General features: G+C 56.1%; 1 protein-coding gene and 1 pseudogene across 1 annotated transcript in view; one reads left to right on the top strand and one right to left on the bottom strand.

The window, feature by feature from the left end:
- PKD1 (polycystic kidney disease 1 (autosomal dominant)) overlaps positions 1-17,764 on the top strand; it is a 37,089-nt gene that overhangs the window by 16,577 nt on the left and 2,748 nt on the right. The window contains exons 17-42 of the mRNA XM_014542178.1: positions 953-1,096; positions 1,221-1,500; positions 1,590-1,803; positions 1,884-2,055; positions 2,434-2,586; positions 3,209-3,353; positions 3,537-4,157; positions 4,319-4,475; positions 4,745-4,997; positions 5,098-5,293; positions 6,957-7,127; positions 7,212-7,355; positions 7,446-7,656; positions 7,755-7,881; positions 9,717-9,833; positions 9,927-9,976; positions 10,397-10,581; positions 10,683-10,776; positions 14,916-15,034; positions 15,111-15,313; positions 15,387-15,581; positions 15,980-16,119; positions 16,530-16,642; positions 16,889-17,036; positions 17,146-17,271; positions 17,530-17,761. Coding sequence (XP_014397664.1) covers positions 953-1,096; positions 1,221-1,500; positions 1,590-1,803; positions 1,884-2,055; positions 2,434-2,586; positions 3,209-3,353; positions 3,537-4,157; positions 4,319-4,475; positions 4,745-4,997; positions 5,098-5,293; positions 6,957-7,127; positions 7,212-7,355; positions 7,446-7,656; positions 7,755-7,881; positions 9,717-9,833; positions 9,927-9,976; positions 10,397-10,581; positions 10,683-10,776; positions 14,916-15,034; positions 15,111-15,313; positions 15,387-15,581; positions 15,980-16,119; positions 16,530-16,642; positions 16,889-17,036; positions 17,146-17,271; positions 17,530-17,761 — 4,710 coding nt within the window. The remainder of the gene's footprint in view (positions 1-952; positions 1,097-1,220; positions 1,501-1,589; positions 1,804-1,883; positions 2,056-2,433; positions 2,587-3,208; positions 3,354-3,536; positions 4,158-4,318; positions 4,476-4,744; positions 4,998-5,097; positions 5,294-6,956; positions 7,128-7,211; positions 7,356-7,445; positions 7,657-7,754; positions 7,882-9,716; positions 9,834-9,926; positions 9,977-10,396; positions 10,582-10,682; positions 10,777-14,915; positions 15,035-15,110; positions 15,314-15,386; positions 15,582-15,979; positions 16,120-16,529; positions 16,643-16,888; positions 17,037-17,145; positions 17,272-17,529; positions 17,762-17,764) is intronic.
- Positions 11,352-13,857, bottom strand: LOC102253095 (annotated as a pseudogene).

Here is a 17,764-nt window from a genome sequence, read left to right as displayed (position 1 = left end):
GGTGGGGGAGAGAAAAGGCTGCCAGGAAGGCTGAGTGCACAGGGCTGCCTCCTACGGGTAGCACCAAACACCCTTTAAGGTGTTCTATGTTTAGTACTTCTAGCTGCTTCTGCATTATTTCTTCCCAAACCTTAGAGGAGCCGTACAGCTCTTGTGATTTGTGAAAAATAAACTGTCCCAACAGCACAAAGGCAACAGTGAGGAAACACATTCTCCCTGAGAGAGGCTGTCCTAGTCTCCTGACAGGGAGGCCTGTCTTCCCTCTCCATGGGCATGTGCTCTGCTCCCCTCCCCTGGACTGGCCAGGAGGTCAGGACCCTGTGCAGTGAGCCCCTGTCAGCCACTGCAGCTGCTGTTGAGCAGGGCCTGCTGATGGGAGCAGGTGTGCCAGGCCCTGCTGGTGCCTGGGTTGGGGTGTCTGTCCCCAGTGCCAGGCCTCTCCCGGACGGCCTGCCTCGGGAGTGTCTGGGAAGGTAGGCGCTCCGAGCAGGGTCCAGCCCAGCTGGGCTGTCAGAGGTGGACCCCGCCCCCCAGGACAGCAGGAACCTCAGGAGGGGCTGTGTAGAACACAGCTGTCCTCATTCCTGTGTGCATTCATATGTGAGCACATATCAGGTGCCTCCTGTGTGCCAGGCCCAAGATAGGCACTAGATGCTGCAGAAAATAAGCCCAACATGGTCTCTGCTCTTTTAGATGATCCCCGCTCCCAAATTGGAAGATACAAAACCCAATGAATGCCCTGGGTGAGGGCCAAGCTCACTGTCCTTTGGGAACTTGGACTTGGGGCCTAGAGGGGAGCTTTCCCATTTGGGACAACAGCATGTGCAGAGGAAGAGGCCCTTCTCCTGGGCCCAACCACCCCGCTGACCTGGGCGGACTTGGGGTCTGGGCCTCAGAAGCAGCGGCCCTTATCTCAGGGCCTGGTGTTCCTGTCACCCCACCCCATCTCCAGGTGCTGATCCGGAGTGGCCGGGTGCCCATAGTGTCCTTGGAGTGCGTGTCCTGCAAGGCGCAGGGGGTGTATGCAGTGAGCCGCAGCTCCTACGTTTACTTGGAGGGCCACTGTGACAACTGCAGTGAAGGCTCCAAGCGCGGGGTGAGCTGGGTGGGCCTGGGGTGGGCAGGGCTGGGTGTAGGGTCGGTGCTTAGGTGGCGACATGTCCAAGCCCTGAGGGCTCAGCAGCCCCCATCCTGCGCTGAGTGCCCATCTACACCCACAGCTCTGGGCTGCTCGCACCTTCAGCAACAAGACGCTGGTGCTGGATGAGACAACCACCTCCACAGGCAGCACGGGCATGCGGCTGGTGGTACGGCGCGGTGTGCTGCGGGACGGTGAGGGCTACACGTTCACACTCACGGTGCTGGGCCGCTCTGGCGAGGAGGAGGGCTGCGCTTCCATCCGCCTCTCCCCCAACCGTCCTCCGCTGGGGGGTTCCTGCCACCTCTTCCCACTGGACGCCGTGCATGCTCTCACCACCAAGGTGCACTTCGAGTGCACGGGTGAGTGCGGCTGGGAGGGAGGCGGGAGGCCACGGTGATGCCCAGGGAGGCCTGCACGGAGCGGCTGAGGTGACGCTTGTGGCCCGCAGGCTGGCGGGATGCAGAGGATGCGGGTGCCCCCCTCGTGTATGCCCTGCTGCTGCAGCGCTGCCGCCAGGGCCACTGTGAGGAGTTCTGTGTGTACAAGGGCAGTCTCTCCACCTATGGGGCTGTGCTGCCACCCGGTTTCGCACCCCACTTTGAGGTGGGCCTAGCTGTGGTGGTGCAGGACCAGCTGGGTGCTGCTGTGGTCGCTCTCAACAGGTGAGCAGGGCCCCTGGGAGCAGGGCCTGGGGGATGGGAGCAGGGGCTGCTGCCTGTTCACCTATGACCTCTGTGTGCAGGTCTCTGGCCATCACCCTGCCAGAGCCCCCAGGTGACCCCCTGGGCGGCCCCCCAGAACTCACCCCATGGCTGCACAGCCTCACGGAGAGTATGCTGCCCAGGCTGCTGAGACAGGCTGACCCCCAGCATGTCATCGAATACTCACTGGCCCTTATCACTGTGCTCAACGAGGTCAGTTCTGGGGCTGGGGCATTTGCCCTCAGCTGTTGGGTGCTGGCCCAGAGCAGTACTTCTGAGTGGAGCCTCGAATTCTTGCAAAGGGCTTGTCCCTGGCTCCCGACAGACAAAGTCCCTAACCTCCTTGAAATGGCTTCTCCTCTCAGCAGGGGGCTGAGTGCCTTCACTGATGGTCCCTTCCTGGGACCCTCCCCAGTGTCAGATTCCCCCTGCCTTGCCTCTTCGTGCGCCCCAGAACCTCAGGAGGGCCCTTGAAGAAACAGGGTTTGAGTCACTGCCCACAGTGTGCAGCACCTGAGATGGTCTGCACTGTGCCCACCAACACGGCTACCTGTTGTCCACTGATAGCTGCCTTGTGCCCACCACCCACAGTACGAGCAGACCCTGGCCACGGTGGCAGAGCCAGACTTAAGGTGGCAGCTGCAAGCTGAGATACGCAAGAATATCACAGAGACCCTGGTCTCCCTGCGGGTCAACACCGTGGACGACATCCAGCAGATCGCAGCCGTGCTGGCCCAGTGCATGGTAGGATGGGACCCGGGCTCTTGGGCAGCACTGGGCCTCCCTACCCAAGCGTCTGGCCGGCCGTGTGCCCTTCCTGGGGGAGCCCAGCATGAGCCATAGGTGCCCCCCAGGATGACCCTGCAGGGTGGCCCAGGGCAAAGGAGCAGCCCAGGTATGGAGAGGGCTGACATGGCTTCTCCAGCCCCGAGAGGCTGCCTGCCACCTCGCCTAGGAACCGGGAGCTGCTGGGCTGGGCCACATCTTGATGGGGTCGGGGGCACTGTACCTCGAGTGCCAGGGTTGCTACAGAGGCCTTAGCAGAGGAGCAAAGAGCCTTCTGGGAGTCTCCCTGTCTGCCATGTGGCCTTTGTGGCTATTTGTGTGGCTGGGGTGGCCAGTAGGGCCATATTACCTTGGGTTTTGCTGTAGGTAGGGAGGAGCCCCAGGAAGGCTCTCAACAGGAAGGCATGTGGGGGAAGCTGTGTTTGGGGTGGTTTGGAGAGACCCGATGGAAACAAACAGGCTGTGGTCATGGAGGTCACCCCAGAATCACAGTGAATGTGATGGAGTTAAGCTGGGCCAGGAGCTTAAGAGGGAGCTACCAGGCTGGAGCGAGGCTGGACATGGCCTGGGTTCCCTACAGGTGGCCAGCAGGGAGCCTGTGTGCCGCCCATGCCTACAGAAGACACTGCACAAGCTGGAGGCCATGATGCGTGTCCTGCAGGCCGAGACCACCGCGGGCACTGGGACACCCACCGCCATTGCCGACAGCATCCTCAACATCACAGGTGTGGGCTGGGGCCAGGGACCACATGGGACTCCTCCATTCCTCCATCTTTCTGCCCCCCTGCCGCTGCTCCGTTTCTCTCCCCCAACCCTTCTTCCCTTGTCACATTTCTTCCTACCAACCTCTCCCCCAACCCTCCCACCTCTCCTCCCAACCTCACCCCCCATGTCTCCTCCATCCACAGGCGACCTCATCCACCTGTCCAACTCAAACGTGCAGGACCTGCAGCCCTCAGAGCTGGGGGCTGAGCCGCCTGCACTGAGGGTGGCATCCAGGGCCTATAACCTGTCGTCAGCCCTCATGTGCATCCTCATGCGCTCCCGAGTGCTCAATGAGGAGCCCCTGACCCTGGTGGGCGAGGAGATTGTGGCACAGGGCAAGCGCTCAGACCCACTGAGCCTGCTGTGCCAGGGCAATGCCTCGGGCCCCGGCTGCCACTTCTCCATCCCTGCCGCCTTCAGTGGAGCTCTGTCCAACCTCAGCGACGTGGTGCAGCTCATCTTTCTTGTTGACTCCAACCCCTTTCCCTTTGGCTACATAAGCAACTACACCGTCTCCACCAAGGTGGCATCTATGGCCTTCCAGACGCAGGCTGGCACCCAGATCCCCATTGGGCAGCTGGCCTCGGAGCGTGCCATCACCGTGAAGGTGCCTAACAGCCCTGACCAGGCTGCCCGGGTCCACCGCATCCCTGCTGGTTCCGCCATCGTCCCGCCCCGGGCCTCGGTCAGTGCTGTGGTCACCCCCAACCACAGCAAACCTGAGGCCGGGCTACACCTACAGCTCACCTACACGGTGCTGAACGGTGGGTGCCATGGGCCGGGCAGTGGGCTGTGGGGGAACCAGGGAGGAGCAGGAGCCGTTTCCCGCATGGAGTTCCTCCAGCCCTGCAGGAGGGAGGGTTCAGGGGCTCTCGGGGTGTCGCCCAGGTGGGTGGTCATCTGACCCTATACATGCCGCCCCCAGAGCACTACCTGTCTGAGGAGCCTGAGCCCTACCTGGCTGTCTACCTGCACTCGGCGCCCTGGCCCAACGAGCACAACTGCTCGGCCAGCAGGAAGATCAGCCTGGAGGCGCTGGTGGGCAAGGACCACAGGCCCTACACCTTTTTCATCGCCCCTGGGTGAGCACCGGGAGTGGCCTACATGCTGGGCCACTGGGTCTGACAAACCGGACCAGGACTTGGTGGCAGGGGTGGGCGAGCTGGACACGATGAGAACCGTATGTGCCGAGGTCGCGTGGGCTCCCTGCGGGAGCAGGTGTGCAGCAGAGTGACTGGGGCGTGGCCAGGCCTGGCCGTGAATGGTGAGCGTGGCTGTGGCTGAGAATACTGCGGTGACGTGAGACCAGGGGCGGGCAGGGTGTGGCTTTGATATCCCCCTGCTTCTACAGGACCCGAGACCTGGGCGGGAGTTACTACCTGAACCTGACCAGCCACTTCCGCTGGTCTGCGCTGGAAGTGTCTGTGGGCCTCTACACGTCCCTGTGCCAGTACTTCAGTGAGAAGGAGATGATGTGGCGGACGGAGGGGCTGGTGCCCCTGGAGGAGACCTCGCCCAGCCAGGCTGTCTGCCTCACCCGCCACCTCACGGCCTTCGGAGCCAGCCTCTTTGTGCCCCCCAGCCACGTCCACTTCATCTTCCCTGTGAGTGGGGCCATGGTCCTGAGCAGTGTGGGCCCAGCTCCATCCTGAGACTGTGAGGCAAGGGCCATGCTTCCCGCGCCTGACGGCTCTGTCTCCCCAGGAGCCGGCCTTGGACGTGAACTACGTCGTCCTGCTGACGTGTGCCATGTGCCTGGTGACCTACGTGGTGACGGCTGTGATCCTCCGTAAGCTGGACCAGCTCGACGTTAGCCGGGTCCGCATCATCCCTTTCTGTGGGAAGGGGGGCCGCTTCAAGTACGAGATCCTGGTCAAGACTGGCTGGGGCCGAGGCTCAGGTGAGGGGAGGCCACTTTCTTTAATAGCGATCGTCCTCATAGATGACAGGACAGGGCTCACTTGACATAACGCTGTGACCTGTGGACAGGTTGTCACCCTTCCTGAGAAGGAGAACAGTCTGTGCAGCAGGTGCTGTCGGCCTGGATGGTCCTGCTTTGTCCGGTCACACGGGACCTGCTAGTGTGCGCAGGGCATGTGAAAGCGAGCTCAGTGATCCGAAGAGGAAATTATTTTGTTGTTATTTTTTTGTTAATCCTCACCTGAGGATATTTTTCCATTGACTTTTTTTTTAGAGAGGGAGGGAAGGGGAGAAAGAGAAACACATCAATTGGTTGCCTCCTGCATGCGCCCTGACTAGGGCCAGAGAATGAACCTGCAACCCAGGTACATGCCCTTGACCAGGAATTGAACCCGTGACCCTGCAGTCTGCAGGCTGATGCTCTAACCACTGAGAACACCAGCCGGGGCAGAAAATGATTATTAAATGATAATAAATCATTGTGAAAACAATAAAGATTATTTCCAAGATGGTAAAAACCATTGGTTATAAACAGTACAGTATAACTTGAAACATTTAGTTAGTATAGCATACTTAAAACAGACACACTGGGAATTAAAGTGTTTTATTTCTTTGTGAAAAACTTACCAAGAATAGTTTAACAGTGTTTTCTCATGTAACTCACAATATGGAGTGACCATCTTTCTGTGCCCTGGCGAAAGTCCATAGTCTAACACAGTGGTTCTCAACCTTCTGGCCCTTTAAATACAGTTCCTCATGTTGTGACCCAACCATAAAATTACTTTCGTTGCTACTTCATAACTGTAATGTTGCTACTGTTATGAATCGTAATGTAAATATCTGATATGCAGGATGGTCTTAGGCGACCCCTATGAAAGGGTCGTTCGACTGCCAAAGGGGTCGCGACCCACAGGTTGAGAACCGCTGAACCTAACATTTCTTGTTTGCACTCTCCATATCATGAAATACCCTGGAGAGTTCTTTTAATATGAAGTTTTTGCCCCATATTTGTTCTGTAACATCATTGTCCATTTTGTCACAGCCACTGTCCTTATTTATGCTGGAAAGTTTGTCGCTGACGGCCTTTCTAGAGCCTCCGGCAGGGTCCGCACTCCCATGGCTGCTGCGTCAGTGGTTCATTTACCTTGGATTCAGAGTTGACATCCAGCATTACCATTTTTCATTTATTTGCTGTACTTTCCTCTTTGCCGGCCAGTGCCCTGCTTCGATGGCTCATTCTTGTAAAACACGGGTGGCTTCATTTTGGGGAGACCAGGAGGCAGCACCGTTACACACTGGGGGGTCTGTGGGAACTGAAAGACGCACCGTGACCGTCATCAGCCGGCTTTGGGAGAAGTGAGCGATGGCCACTGATCAGGCTGTGCATCCCTTATTTACACAGTGGACTGAAGAGCTAGCAGCCAAGTTTATATTTCACACAGTTACAGTTAACATACCGTCATATCTAACATATGAATCATGTCATTGGGGCTGTGTTTACTTAACAAATTAGGTAACTGAGATTTGTGTTCATAAGAGCTGAGCAGAGTGAGGACTGCCTATGCTTGAATGAAGGAAGACAGGAAAAAAACGGCTGGTGGGCAGCAAACCTAGAGTCCTACCGCCTCCCCTTCCATCCCCAGGCACCACGGCACATGTGGGCATCATGCTGTATGGGGCGGACAGCCGGAGCGGCCACCGGCACCTGGATGGGGACAGAGCCTTTCACCGCAATAGTTTGGACATCTTCCAGATTGCCACCCCGCACAGCCTGGGCAGTGTGTGGAAGATCCGAGTGTGGCACGACAACAAAGGTCTGAGTGGGCACCTGCTCCTGCCCCTCTCTCCTTCCCGACTGGCACTCTGCCGCCCTGACCCAGCTCCCGCCCCCTCTGCAGGGCTCAGTCCCGCCTGGTTCCTGCAGCACGTCATCGTCAGGGATCTGCAGACTGCCCGCAGCACTTTCTTCTTGGTCAACGACTGGCTGTCAGTGGAGACTGAGGCTAATGGGGGCCTGGTGGAGAAGGAGGTGCTGGCAGCGAGTAAGGGCCTGCTACCCGTGTCGCACCCTGAGGCTGGAGGAGGAGCCAGCCCTCTGGCCTCCTGGAACCCCATCTGTGCCCTTTCTCTAGGTGACGCAGCCCTTCGGCGGTTCCAGCGCCTCCTGGTGGCTGAGCTCCAGCGTGGCTTTTTTGACAAGCACATCTGGCTCTCCATATGGGACCGGCCGCCACGAAGCCGCTTCACTCGAGTCCAGCGGGCCACCTGCTGTGTTCTCCTCATCTGCCTGTTCCTGGGTGCCAATGCGGTGTGGTATGGGGTCGTGGGAGACACTGCCTACAGGTGGGTGCCTTGGGGGTTCGGATGTACTCCCTCTGCCCAACCCCTCTTCTGCGCCTCCCGGCCTAACCTAGCCAGGTCTCTCCTCTCTTGCCACATAGCTCGGGGCCTGTGTCCAGTCTGACTCCGCTGAGTGTTGACACGATCGCCGTTGGCCTAGTGTCCAGTGTGGTTGTCTACCCCATCTACCTGGTTATCCTGTTCCTCTTCCGGATGTCCCGGAGCAAGGTGGGTTGGGAACCTCGGAGCCTGGAGAATAGAGCCTCATTGCCTGTGCAGAGGGCTGTGCTGTCCAGCATGGCAGCTAAAGAGGGAAAATCAGCAAGGCCTTCAGCTGGAGGAAAGGAGAAATACAGTTGTTGAAATGATGAATGAATGAGGGGATGTCACTACCAACAGCACAGAAATTAACAGGACTGATAACTCAGAAGAAACAAACAAGTTCCTAGAAAGACAAACTACCAAAACTGCCTCAAGGAGAAATAGAATACCTGAGCACACATGTAGCAAGTACAGAGGTTGAATTTAAAACCTCCTATGGCCGAAACCGGTTTGGCTCAGTGGATAGAGTGTCGGCCTGCGGACTGAAAGGTCCCAGGTTCGATTCCGGTCAAGGGCATGTACCTTGGTTGCGGGCACATTCCCAGTGGGAGATGTGCGGGAGGCAGCTGATCGATGTTTCTCTCTCATCGATGTTTCTAACTCTCTATCTCTCTCCCTTCCCCTCTGTAAAAAATCAATAAAATCTATTTAAAAAAAAATAAAAATAAAACCACCTATGAAGAGAAGCCCAGATGGCCTCACTGGTGATTATACCAAACAGTTACAGAAGAATCAGCAGTTCTTCCCAGGCTCAAAAGCAGAAGGGCACTTCCTAACTCACCCCACAAGGCTGGCATGGCCCAGACACCACAGCCAGACAAGGGCGCCACAGACCACTCTTGTTAGGAATATGCAGGCAAAAATCCTCAACAAAATAGCAAATCAAATCCAGCAGCTCATAAGAGGACTATACACATGACCAAGAAGGATGTACCCCAGGAATCCAGTACAGTGATATTAGCCATATGCAGCTGTTTATATTTAAACTAGAGGCCTGGTGCACAAATTCATGCACAGGTGGGGTCTGGCTGGCCCACCCCAATTGGGGCCAAACTGGTGGGGGGAGGGGCCGCAGGCAGTTGGCTGGCAGGCCCCACCCCCTGGTTGAACTCCTGGTCCAGGGGACAATTTGCATATTAGCCTTTTATTATATAGGATAGGATCAACACCTCGGTTCCTCAGTCGCTCCAGCCACATTTGAAGTGCTCTGTAGTGGCACGGCAAGCATGTCAAACTCAAAGGCTAACATGGGCCAAATAAACAAGGTTTAAGTTTATGAGGGCCGCAAAAAAACAAAAGCTTCAATTTTCATGGAAACAGGTTTATTTCGATTCCTGCTGAATACAAAGGGCTGAAATAAATGAGTAATCATTAACACAAAATAATAGAACATCTTAATAAAAATTAATATTTTTTCTTGAACATTAACTTACCAGACACTGAGTAACTGCACAAATTAATAAGCATAATGCAAATAAACCTATTTTTCTTGTTCTCCAAAAGCGATACATTTCCTATTGGACACACCAAACAAGTCAGTACAAGACTAATGATGTGGCAATCGGCTGCTAAAATATTCGCTGCTAGTATTAGTGGAGAGAAATGGTGTGCCTGCGTGTAAGGGAAATGGCTGCAACACAATTATAGTAAACAGTCATTAGCTAACATTGTAGTTCATTATTAATCATGTATAACAGGATATTGTAAAAATTAAGTTATGAAATGTTTATTAAGACGTTTCTTATATGCTGTTATATTGGCTGGGCCGCAAAAATATTCGTTGATGAGCTGCGAGTTTGACATGCTTGGGCTGCGGTGACAGTGCAGGTATAGAATGTGTGCGTCATTCCAGAACATTCTGTAGGAAAAGCTAGTCTAGACTCCGCCTACTCAGGAGGTTGCATGTCTCCCTGAAATAGGAGCTAGAGCTGCCCCTGCTGACTACCTGCCTCTCCCTGCAGGTGGCTGGGGCCCCAAACCCCACACCCACAGGGCAGCAGGTCCTGGACATGGACAGCTACCTGGACTCTTCTGTGCTGGACAGCTCCTTCCTCACCTTCCCTGGGCTCCGTGCTGAGGTGAGGGCTCCCGACGGGCCCTTCCTGGGTTGGGTGGGTCTCACTGCCTCTGGGCAGTTTGGAGTCTGAGGCTCTGTCTATACTTTTCAACAGGCCTTTGCTGGACAAATGAAAAGTGACTTATTTCTGGACGATTCCAAAAGGTGGGGGCCCCTAGAGAAAATGTGGACCTTGGTGTAGGTCAGCTGCATGTGCCATGTCATGGTTACCTGGGCTGTATGTGTGTCATGTCATGGTTACCTGGGCTACGTGTGTGGCATATTATGGGTGTCCGGGCTGCATGTGTGCCATGTCATGGGTATCTGGGCTGCATGTGTGCCATGTCATGGTTACCTGGGCTGCATGTGTGCCATGTCATGGTTACCTGGGCTGCATGTGTACCATGTCATGGGTATCTGGGCTGCATGTGCTGTCGTGTGTCCTCGTCCAGTGTTTGTTGGCCCTTTGTGTTGTCACACACTGTTCCAGGGGGGTGTTTGCTCAGAAGCCTCATGTATCCGTGTGTGACTGGATGTGCAGACATGTTTCCTTGGGCTCCCCCTGCTGACCTGTGTCATCTATAGCCTAGTGTGCTGGCCATCCAGCGAAGGCACGCTCAGTTGGCCAGACTTGCTGAGTGACCCATCCATCATGGGCAGCACCCTGCAGCGGCTGGCACGGGGTCGGATGGGCCACATTCTGGGCCCTGAGGAGGACAGTCTCTCCCTGGTCAGCCCCTCCTCACCTGCCAAATACTTCTCAGCTTCAGGTGAGCAGGAATGGGAGACACCCGTAAGTTCTCCCAGGAGGGTTCTAAGGCTCAGGGTGGGAGGAGCCCAGCTCCCTGATGACACATCCTGCTTTCTTTAGATGAAGACCTGATCCGGCAGATCCTGGCTGAAGGGGTCAGCAGCCTGGCCCCCACCCAGGACACTCAAGTAGAAACGGATCTACTCACCGGCCTGTGAGTGCCCAGCTCCTGGGGGTGGAGGCATGTGTAGGGGACCCAGGCCAAGAAGCCCTGCTTCCTGCATGGGCCTGGCCTCATGTTGTCCAGCCCCATGGCCCCAGTGTGGAGCTGGGGTAACGTTTGACCTCTGAGTCCCTCATTGGTTGAAAGGACTTCCTGGGGTCAGCCGTGGCCCAGCGAATGTTCCCTTTAGTATAGCAGGAGGAGGGACATTTGAGGAACAGAAAGGGTGGCTGTGATAAGAATCGTCAGGTTTTTAAATGTCCCATTTTTTTCTTTTGAGACGACTTGTTTCCAATTTAGTAACAAGATTCACTAGGAACTCACTGCTACTTTTTGTTGTCGTCGTTAACCCTTACCCAAGGATATCTTTTTCATTGCTTTTTAGAGAGAGTGGAAGGGAAGAGGGAGGGAGGGAAAGAGAGAAACATTGATGTGAGAGAGACACATCAATTGGTTGCCTCCTGCACACGGCCCGACCAGGGCTGGGGATCCAACCTGCAAACCAGATACGTGCCCTTGACTGGGAATCGAACCCGGGATCCTTGAGTGCACAGGCTGGTGCTCTAACCACTGAGAAACACTGATCAGGCACTTTGCTTCTTCGTATTTATTTTAATATCTATATTTCTATTCCTTTAACTCTTCTAATTTCAAGCAACCAAAAATTACTGAGATGCACAAATGGTCCCAGAACACAGAGAAAAAGGGAAAGTTTCTCCAATCATTTTATGAAGACGGATAACCATGACATGATGGCATTTTTATGAAGAAATGCCAGTTGATTAAAAACTGTAACATAGGGAGATTCTAGGGTAGTAATTATAAGCTGACCACCCCAAATACCCGAATACCTGCAGCAGCACACCCCCTGCGGATCCCTGCTCAGACACCGACTGTCGGCCCACAGCTTCTCCTCGTGGACAGTTAATGTGCAGAACAGACTTAACAACATGCACTGAGCACTTATTTCCCCCCTGAGACATTGCCACCCCCAGCCAAAAATTGTAGCTTCATCCTTGACTCCTTTCTGCATCCTTCCTCACACAAGTCTTCTCTCCACCTGCCCGAGCCCCTTCCATCCAGGCGTCATCTTCTGCCTGGTCCATTCCAGGGCCACCTTAGCAGAGTGCACCATCGGCACCAGAGAGAGTCTGCTCCGTGAGGCAGGCCCTGTCACAGCCTTCCTGGGCACTGGTTAGCTATGGCTGCATAATGGGTTACCCCAAAATTCCGGGCTTAAAACAGCTCAGATGACGGGCATCTTGGTGCTGGCTGTTGGTGGGAGGCCTCAGCTTCTCCGTCTGGACCACACCATTGAGCTGCTCAAGCGTCCTCACAGCGTGGCAGCCAGTGTCCCCAGAGTGGATGGTCAGCTCCCTCGATGGTCAGCCTCGTTAGTCACACACTGTCATTCCACAAGGTCCTCTTGGTTTCTCCCTGGGAGGAAAATACGTAGGGGTGTCATGCCAGGAAGGAAATGTCATCGGGGCAACTTGGAGGTGCCCACCAGGACTGGGTGCACTCCTTACATGCCTCACAGCCGTACCCAGCCAGGCTCCACACCTTCCCAAGTCCTTTCCTGCCACCTTCCCTCTGTTACCCACTTCCTTCCGGCTACAACATCCCTCACTCTTCCGCCTCCATCTTTTGTTTCTGCTGCTCTCTCTGCCTAGCCTGCTCCTCCCCAAGACAAGAGCTTCATGGTCTACTTCCTTCAGGTCTTCACTCAAAGCTGCCTAACCAGAACCTTCCTTCCTGCCTTAAGCAAAGGCAGTAAGGTGCAATAACATGGACCCATACACGTGTGCACATGCGCACGCGCGCACACACACACACACGTAGGCCTCGGTCCCCTCCCCTGCTTCCCATACAGTAAGCAATGTTCATGCTTAATGTTTGCTTCCCCCACTATGTGCACATTGTAAGTTTATGCACTTTGTTCTTTTCACTCAGTGCTTAGAATAGTGCCTATATTTCTAGGGGATCAACATACTTGTTGGGTGACTGAAGGAATCGGTGAATGCTATCCAAGAGCAAACATAGTCTTTGCTGTCATGTGACTTAGAGTTGAATGTAAATTTGTGTGTATTCTATGCTGTATCCACTATATGATTTCATACATGTTTATACACACATGTGAAATATAAACATGAACATATAGAAAAGGGATTAGAAATAACTATAACAATACTGCTCCTGTCATGATGGAAATGCGGGTATTAAGTATCTGTTTCTTTCAAAATTCAAATGTTTAATGAACTGTGTAGGACTGGGGTGGGGTAAATTTGCCACATGTTGGGGACACCACAGCTGGGCCCATGGCGGTGGCTGGACTCGCTGCCTTTGTGTGGGGTGTGTGTGTGTGTGTGTGTGTGTGTGTGTGTGCGTGCTGAGATCACTGTAGAACTGTACAAACAGCTTTCTAAGTGGCTGAAGTGGTGGCCTCGGAGCCTTCTCGGTGTTGGTCATTGAGAGGTGACTCAGAAGCTGTCAGCATTCACCGTCTTCATGGGCTTGTTTTCATCCAAAGCAGGAGCTCTACCTGGACACACAGGTCTCTGTCCATGGTCTCCACAGTGTGGCACAGTGTCTGAGTTCTCTTTCCAAATGGCTGATCTTGGCCCTTTTCTGGGTGAACTCTTGGAACCTTTCCTGAATGATCTTGTAATTATAAAGCTGATGCATCCTCTCCTCCAGCTGCTGTCAGGTCCAAAACCTTGATCTTGAGGCTGTGCCTGAAGTTGGTCGTGAGTGCATGGTCCTGCCTGCTCTGGTTGATGTTTGCGATCAGCTCCTGGGCCCTCTCCTTCAGGATCTTGATGCTCAAGCCCAGAGAGGAAAAGTAGGGTCCTGACTTCCCATCCATCAGCAGCAGCTGGCGACTGGCCCTGGAGGCGGCAATAGGAGGGCTAGGAACCCGACTTCTGGCTGCCCCACCAGCTTCCTCTTGGCGGCCTCCTTGTCCTGCTGCTGCTCCTTGCTCTCCTCCAACGGCTGTGGCTCCTGGTCCTCACACTTCATGTGGGACATGTCTACTCCCTGTCGCTCCACCTTGTCTTTTCTGTTCTCTATTTATTATTAACCTACTTTCTACAAATAGTTTATGCTACTTTTATAATCAGAAAAGTCAGTTTCAAGGAGAATTTGGCACTGCTATCCTCTGTGATCTCCCACTCCCCTGGACAATGTTGCCTTTGATCCTCTAGGACCGTGGTCGGCAAACTGCGGCTCGTGAGCCACATGCGGCTCTTTGGCCCCTTGAGTGTGGCTCTTCCTAAGCCTTAGGAGTACCCTAATTAAGTTAATAACAATGTATCTACCTATATAGTTTAAGTTTAAAAAATTTGGCTCTCAAAAGAAATTTCAATCGTTGTACTGTAGATATTTGGCTCTGTTGACTAGTGAGTTTGCCGACCACTGGCCTAGGAGATGCATAAACTAGAAATATTCAGGGTAGCTCAGTGGCAGGCAGGTTCTGAGATTGTGGGGCCTGTTCTCTTCTGTTTCTGTAATCAGGGCACAGCTGTGCAGACATCACCCTGAGTGTGTGCACTGCCTGCTCAGTAAGTGCCTGCCCCGGTCCTGCTTCCCTTTCCCCCCTTTCTTCTTTCTCCCCATTTCCTCTCATTCTCTCTCCAGGGTAGCAGCTCTGGCGCTGGGAAGGCCGGTGGCACCATGAGAGACACGCAGTGTGTGGGTCCCATGGAGTGCTGTGTACTATTGGAATTTGCAAAACATACGTCCTCGTTCAAAAGTTAGTCTTAGGTTACAGAGGTGCACGAGCACAGGCTCTCTGTGCACCGTGAGCAGCGGGAGGCTGAGGAAGGCCCGAGGCAGGGGCAGTGCTCACTGGAAGCCAGTCGTGGTTTGCTGGTGTGAAGAGCGGGCAGGGGGACGCTGCTGTAGTCCTGCTGTAAAGGCGATGGCTGCTGGAGTGGTGGCAGGACAGGTCACAGTTATGGGGCAAGGCCGATGGAGTAAGCAGGAAGTGAGGGGGTGAGAGACAGGCTGCCAGGACCTGGGGGCGGGAGTGAGGGCCAAGGCCCAGGGAGGCTCAAGGAACTGCCTCAGATGAGGTGGACAGTGTGGGCCGCCAGGTGAGTGTCCGCTGCTCCCCTCCTGTGCCTCAGGTCCAGCGCTCCTGGGGAGAAGACGGAGATGCTGATGCTGCGGAGACGGGGGGAGAGCGGCCTCCCCAGCCCAGGCCCGATGTGGGAGCAGCCCCCGTCAGCAAAGCTCGCCAGGACAGGTGCGCTGTGTCCCCAGGATGCCCCTCCCGGCCCTCCCTCTGGGCCCCCGGTCACCACCTGTCTCTGCCTCCCCAGGGCTGGTGGAGGGCCTGCGGAAGCGACTGCTGCCGGCCTGGTGTGCACCCCTGGCCCATGGGCTCAGCCTGCTGCTGGTGGCTGTGGCCGTGGGAGTCTCGGGGTGGGTCGGTGCCAGCTTCCCCCCTGGCGTGAGTGTCATGTGGCTCCTCTCAAGCAGTTCCAGCTTCCTGGCCTCGTTCCTCGGCTGGGAGCCGCTCAAGGTGAGTGGGATGCGGGGGCCAGGCTGCCAGCCTCTGGCACGCGTGGGCCTCTCTGATGCCACCCCTGGCTCAGGTTCTGCTGGAAGCCCTGTACTTCTCCCTGGTGGCCAAGCGGCTGCACCCTGATGAGGATGACACCCTGGTGGAGAGCCCGGCGGTGACACCTGTGAGCGAGCGTGTGCCCCGTGTGCGGCCCCCACACGGCTTTGCGCTCTTTCTGGCAAAGGAGGAAGCCCGAAAAGTCAAGAGGCTACACAAAATGCTGCGGGTGAGTCAGGCTGTCGTGGCCAGTGCCTGCCCACCCTCTTTGCCTCTTGGCCAGTGCAGCCTCTTCTCAAAAACCTCACATGCACCCCTTCCTCTCCAAAGGCCCTAGGGCTCGGCAGCCTGGGTCCATCTCCCTCCCTTCACCCCAACTCCTGATGCCCCTAGTCCTTGCTCTGCCCCTTGTACCCACCTCCAGTGCCTGCTTCTGCCTGTTCTGGCAGGACCCTAGGTGTGGCTTCCCTGGCCTTCCGTGGATCATGTGTCTGCCCCCAGGTGGGGTGTCTGTGCTGCCCTTCTCAGTGCTGGGCGCCCTGGCCGTGGGCAGTTGGCTGCCCAGAACCTCGCCGTTACGGCAGCTGGGCTGGGATTGGCTGACACGAGGCTGTCCCTGTCCCCCAGAGCCTCCTGGTGTACATGCTCTTCCTGCTGGTGACACTGCTGGCCAACTATGGGGACGCCTCGTGCCACAGCCACGCCTACCGCCTGCAAAGTGCCATCAGGCAGGAGCTAGATAGCCAGGCCTTCCTGGCCATCACCCGGTACGGACACCCTGGACGCATGTACACATCTGTTTGCTGGGCCCGGGTGGTGCTGATGCCAACCAGGGTTCACCGTGATCCTGCACTTGGTCCAGCTCAGCCCCCAAGGGACATTGGAAAGGGTCTTGACACATTTTTGGTTATCAGGACTGAAGTGGGTGCTGCTGGCAATGGGTAGTGACCAGAGATACTGCTGAACATGCTACGGCACCCAGGACCGACCATAAGAGTTATCTGTCCCCAAACGACAATAGGCCAAGGTTAAGGAAACGGGTCATGCCTCATCCCCTCTGGCGCACTGACAGGCGCACTGGGCCAGGCTTGCAGTAGTTGTGCTCCCTGGATCTCTGACCCCTGGCAGCACGGGGAGCTGAGGGGCGAAGCATGTGACTTGTTTCTGGTGCGGGCAGGTCTGATGAGTTCTGGCCGTGGATGTCCCATGTGCTGCTCCCCTACGTCCATGGGAACCAGTCCAGCCCAGAGCTGGGGCCCCCACGGTTGCGGCAGGTGCGGCTGAAGGAAGGTGAGCTGGGGGCCACTCTGGCACTTGTCCCTGCTCGTTTCCAAAGAGAAGCCTTTGGCAGGGTTTTGATCCAACTCCCTAGCCGTGTGACTTTACCCTCTCCCTGATTCATTTTCCTTATCAGTCAGTGAGACCAGGACATCTACCTTCAGGTTACTGGGAGGGTTTCAGGGGAGAGCATGTGGAGCTGGTCAGCAGTAAGCTATCCTGTTTGGGTCATGCTCAATCCCCGCCCTCTGATTTCAGCTCTCTGCCCAGACCGGCCAGACTCAGGGGCACACACGTGCTCAGCAGCTTCAGGTGGCTTCAGCACCAGCGACTATGGCATTGGCTGGGGGAGTGCTGCCCATAACGGCTCTGAGATGTGGGCCTACTCTGCGCCAGACGCGCTGGGGTGAGCACAGGAGGGGCCGGGGTGTTCTCCAGAGGAGCCCCTCATCCAGCCAGCATGGCTCCCAGGTTGCTGCAGGGCGGGGCTGTCTCACACTGCCCCTCACTTGCAGCGTCTGGTACTGGGGCTACTGCTCTGTGTACGACAGCGGGGGCTACGTGCAGGAGCTGGGGCTGAGCCTGGAGGAGAGCCGCGAGCAGCTGGGCTTTCTGCAGCTGCACAACTGGATCGACAATAGGTAGGCGCTCATGAGACAGGCTGCCTCGCTCTGCCGCGGCCCACTCAACCCTGGTCCCCTCATCAGAGATCCCAGTTTACTCCCACTCCCCAGCTTTGCGCTCCAGATCAGTCACTGCACTTCCTCCCCCGTCCACACATTTCCCCCCCCACCCCGCCCCCACGACACCAGAGGCCCTGCCTCGGAGGTTCCTGGGGCAGAGGTTCCTGCCCTCTCACCTCTCCCTTGTCCTGTTCCTCACCCCTGCCGTCTGAGAAGGAGCCGCGCAGTGTTCGTGGAGCTCACACGCTACAGCCCGGCCGTGGGACTGCACGCCGCCGTCACACTGCGCCTCGAGTTCCCCGTGGCGGGACACGCTGTGGCCTCCCTCAGCGTCCGTCCGTTTGCGCTGCGGCGCCTGAGCTCAGGCCTCTCATTGCCTCTGCTCACCACGGTAAGCTCCGCCCTGGCCCCGCCCCCACCAAGCCCCACCCCCCCCCCCCCCCCCCCCGCC

This window comes from Myotis brandtii, unplaced genomic scaffold (genome assembly GCF_000412655.1).
Source record: "Myotis brandtii unplaced genomic scaffold, ASM41265v1 scaffold292, whole genome shotgun sequence".
Lineage (NCBI taxonomy): Eukaryota > Metazoa > Chordata > Mammalia > Chiroptera > Vespertilionidae > Myotis > Myotis brandtii.
This window is presented reverse-complemented; position numbering and strand designations above follow the sequence as displayed.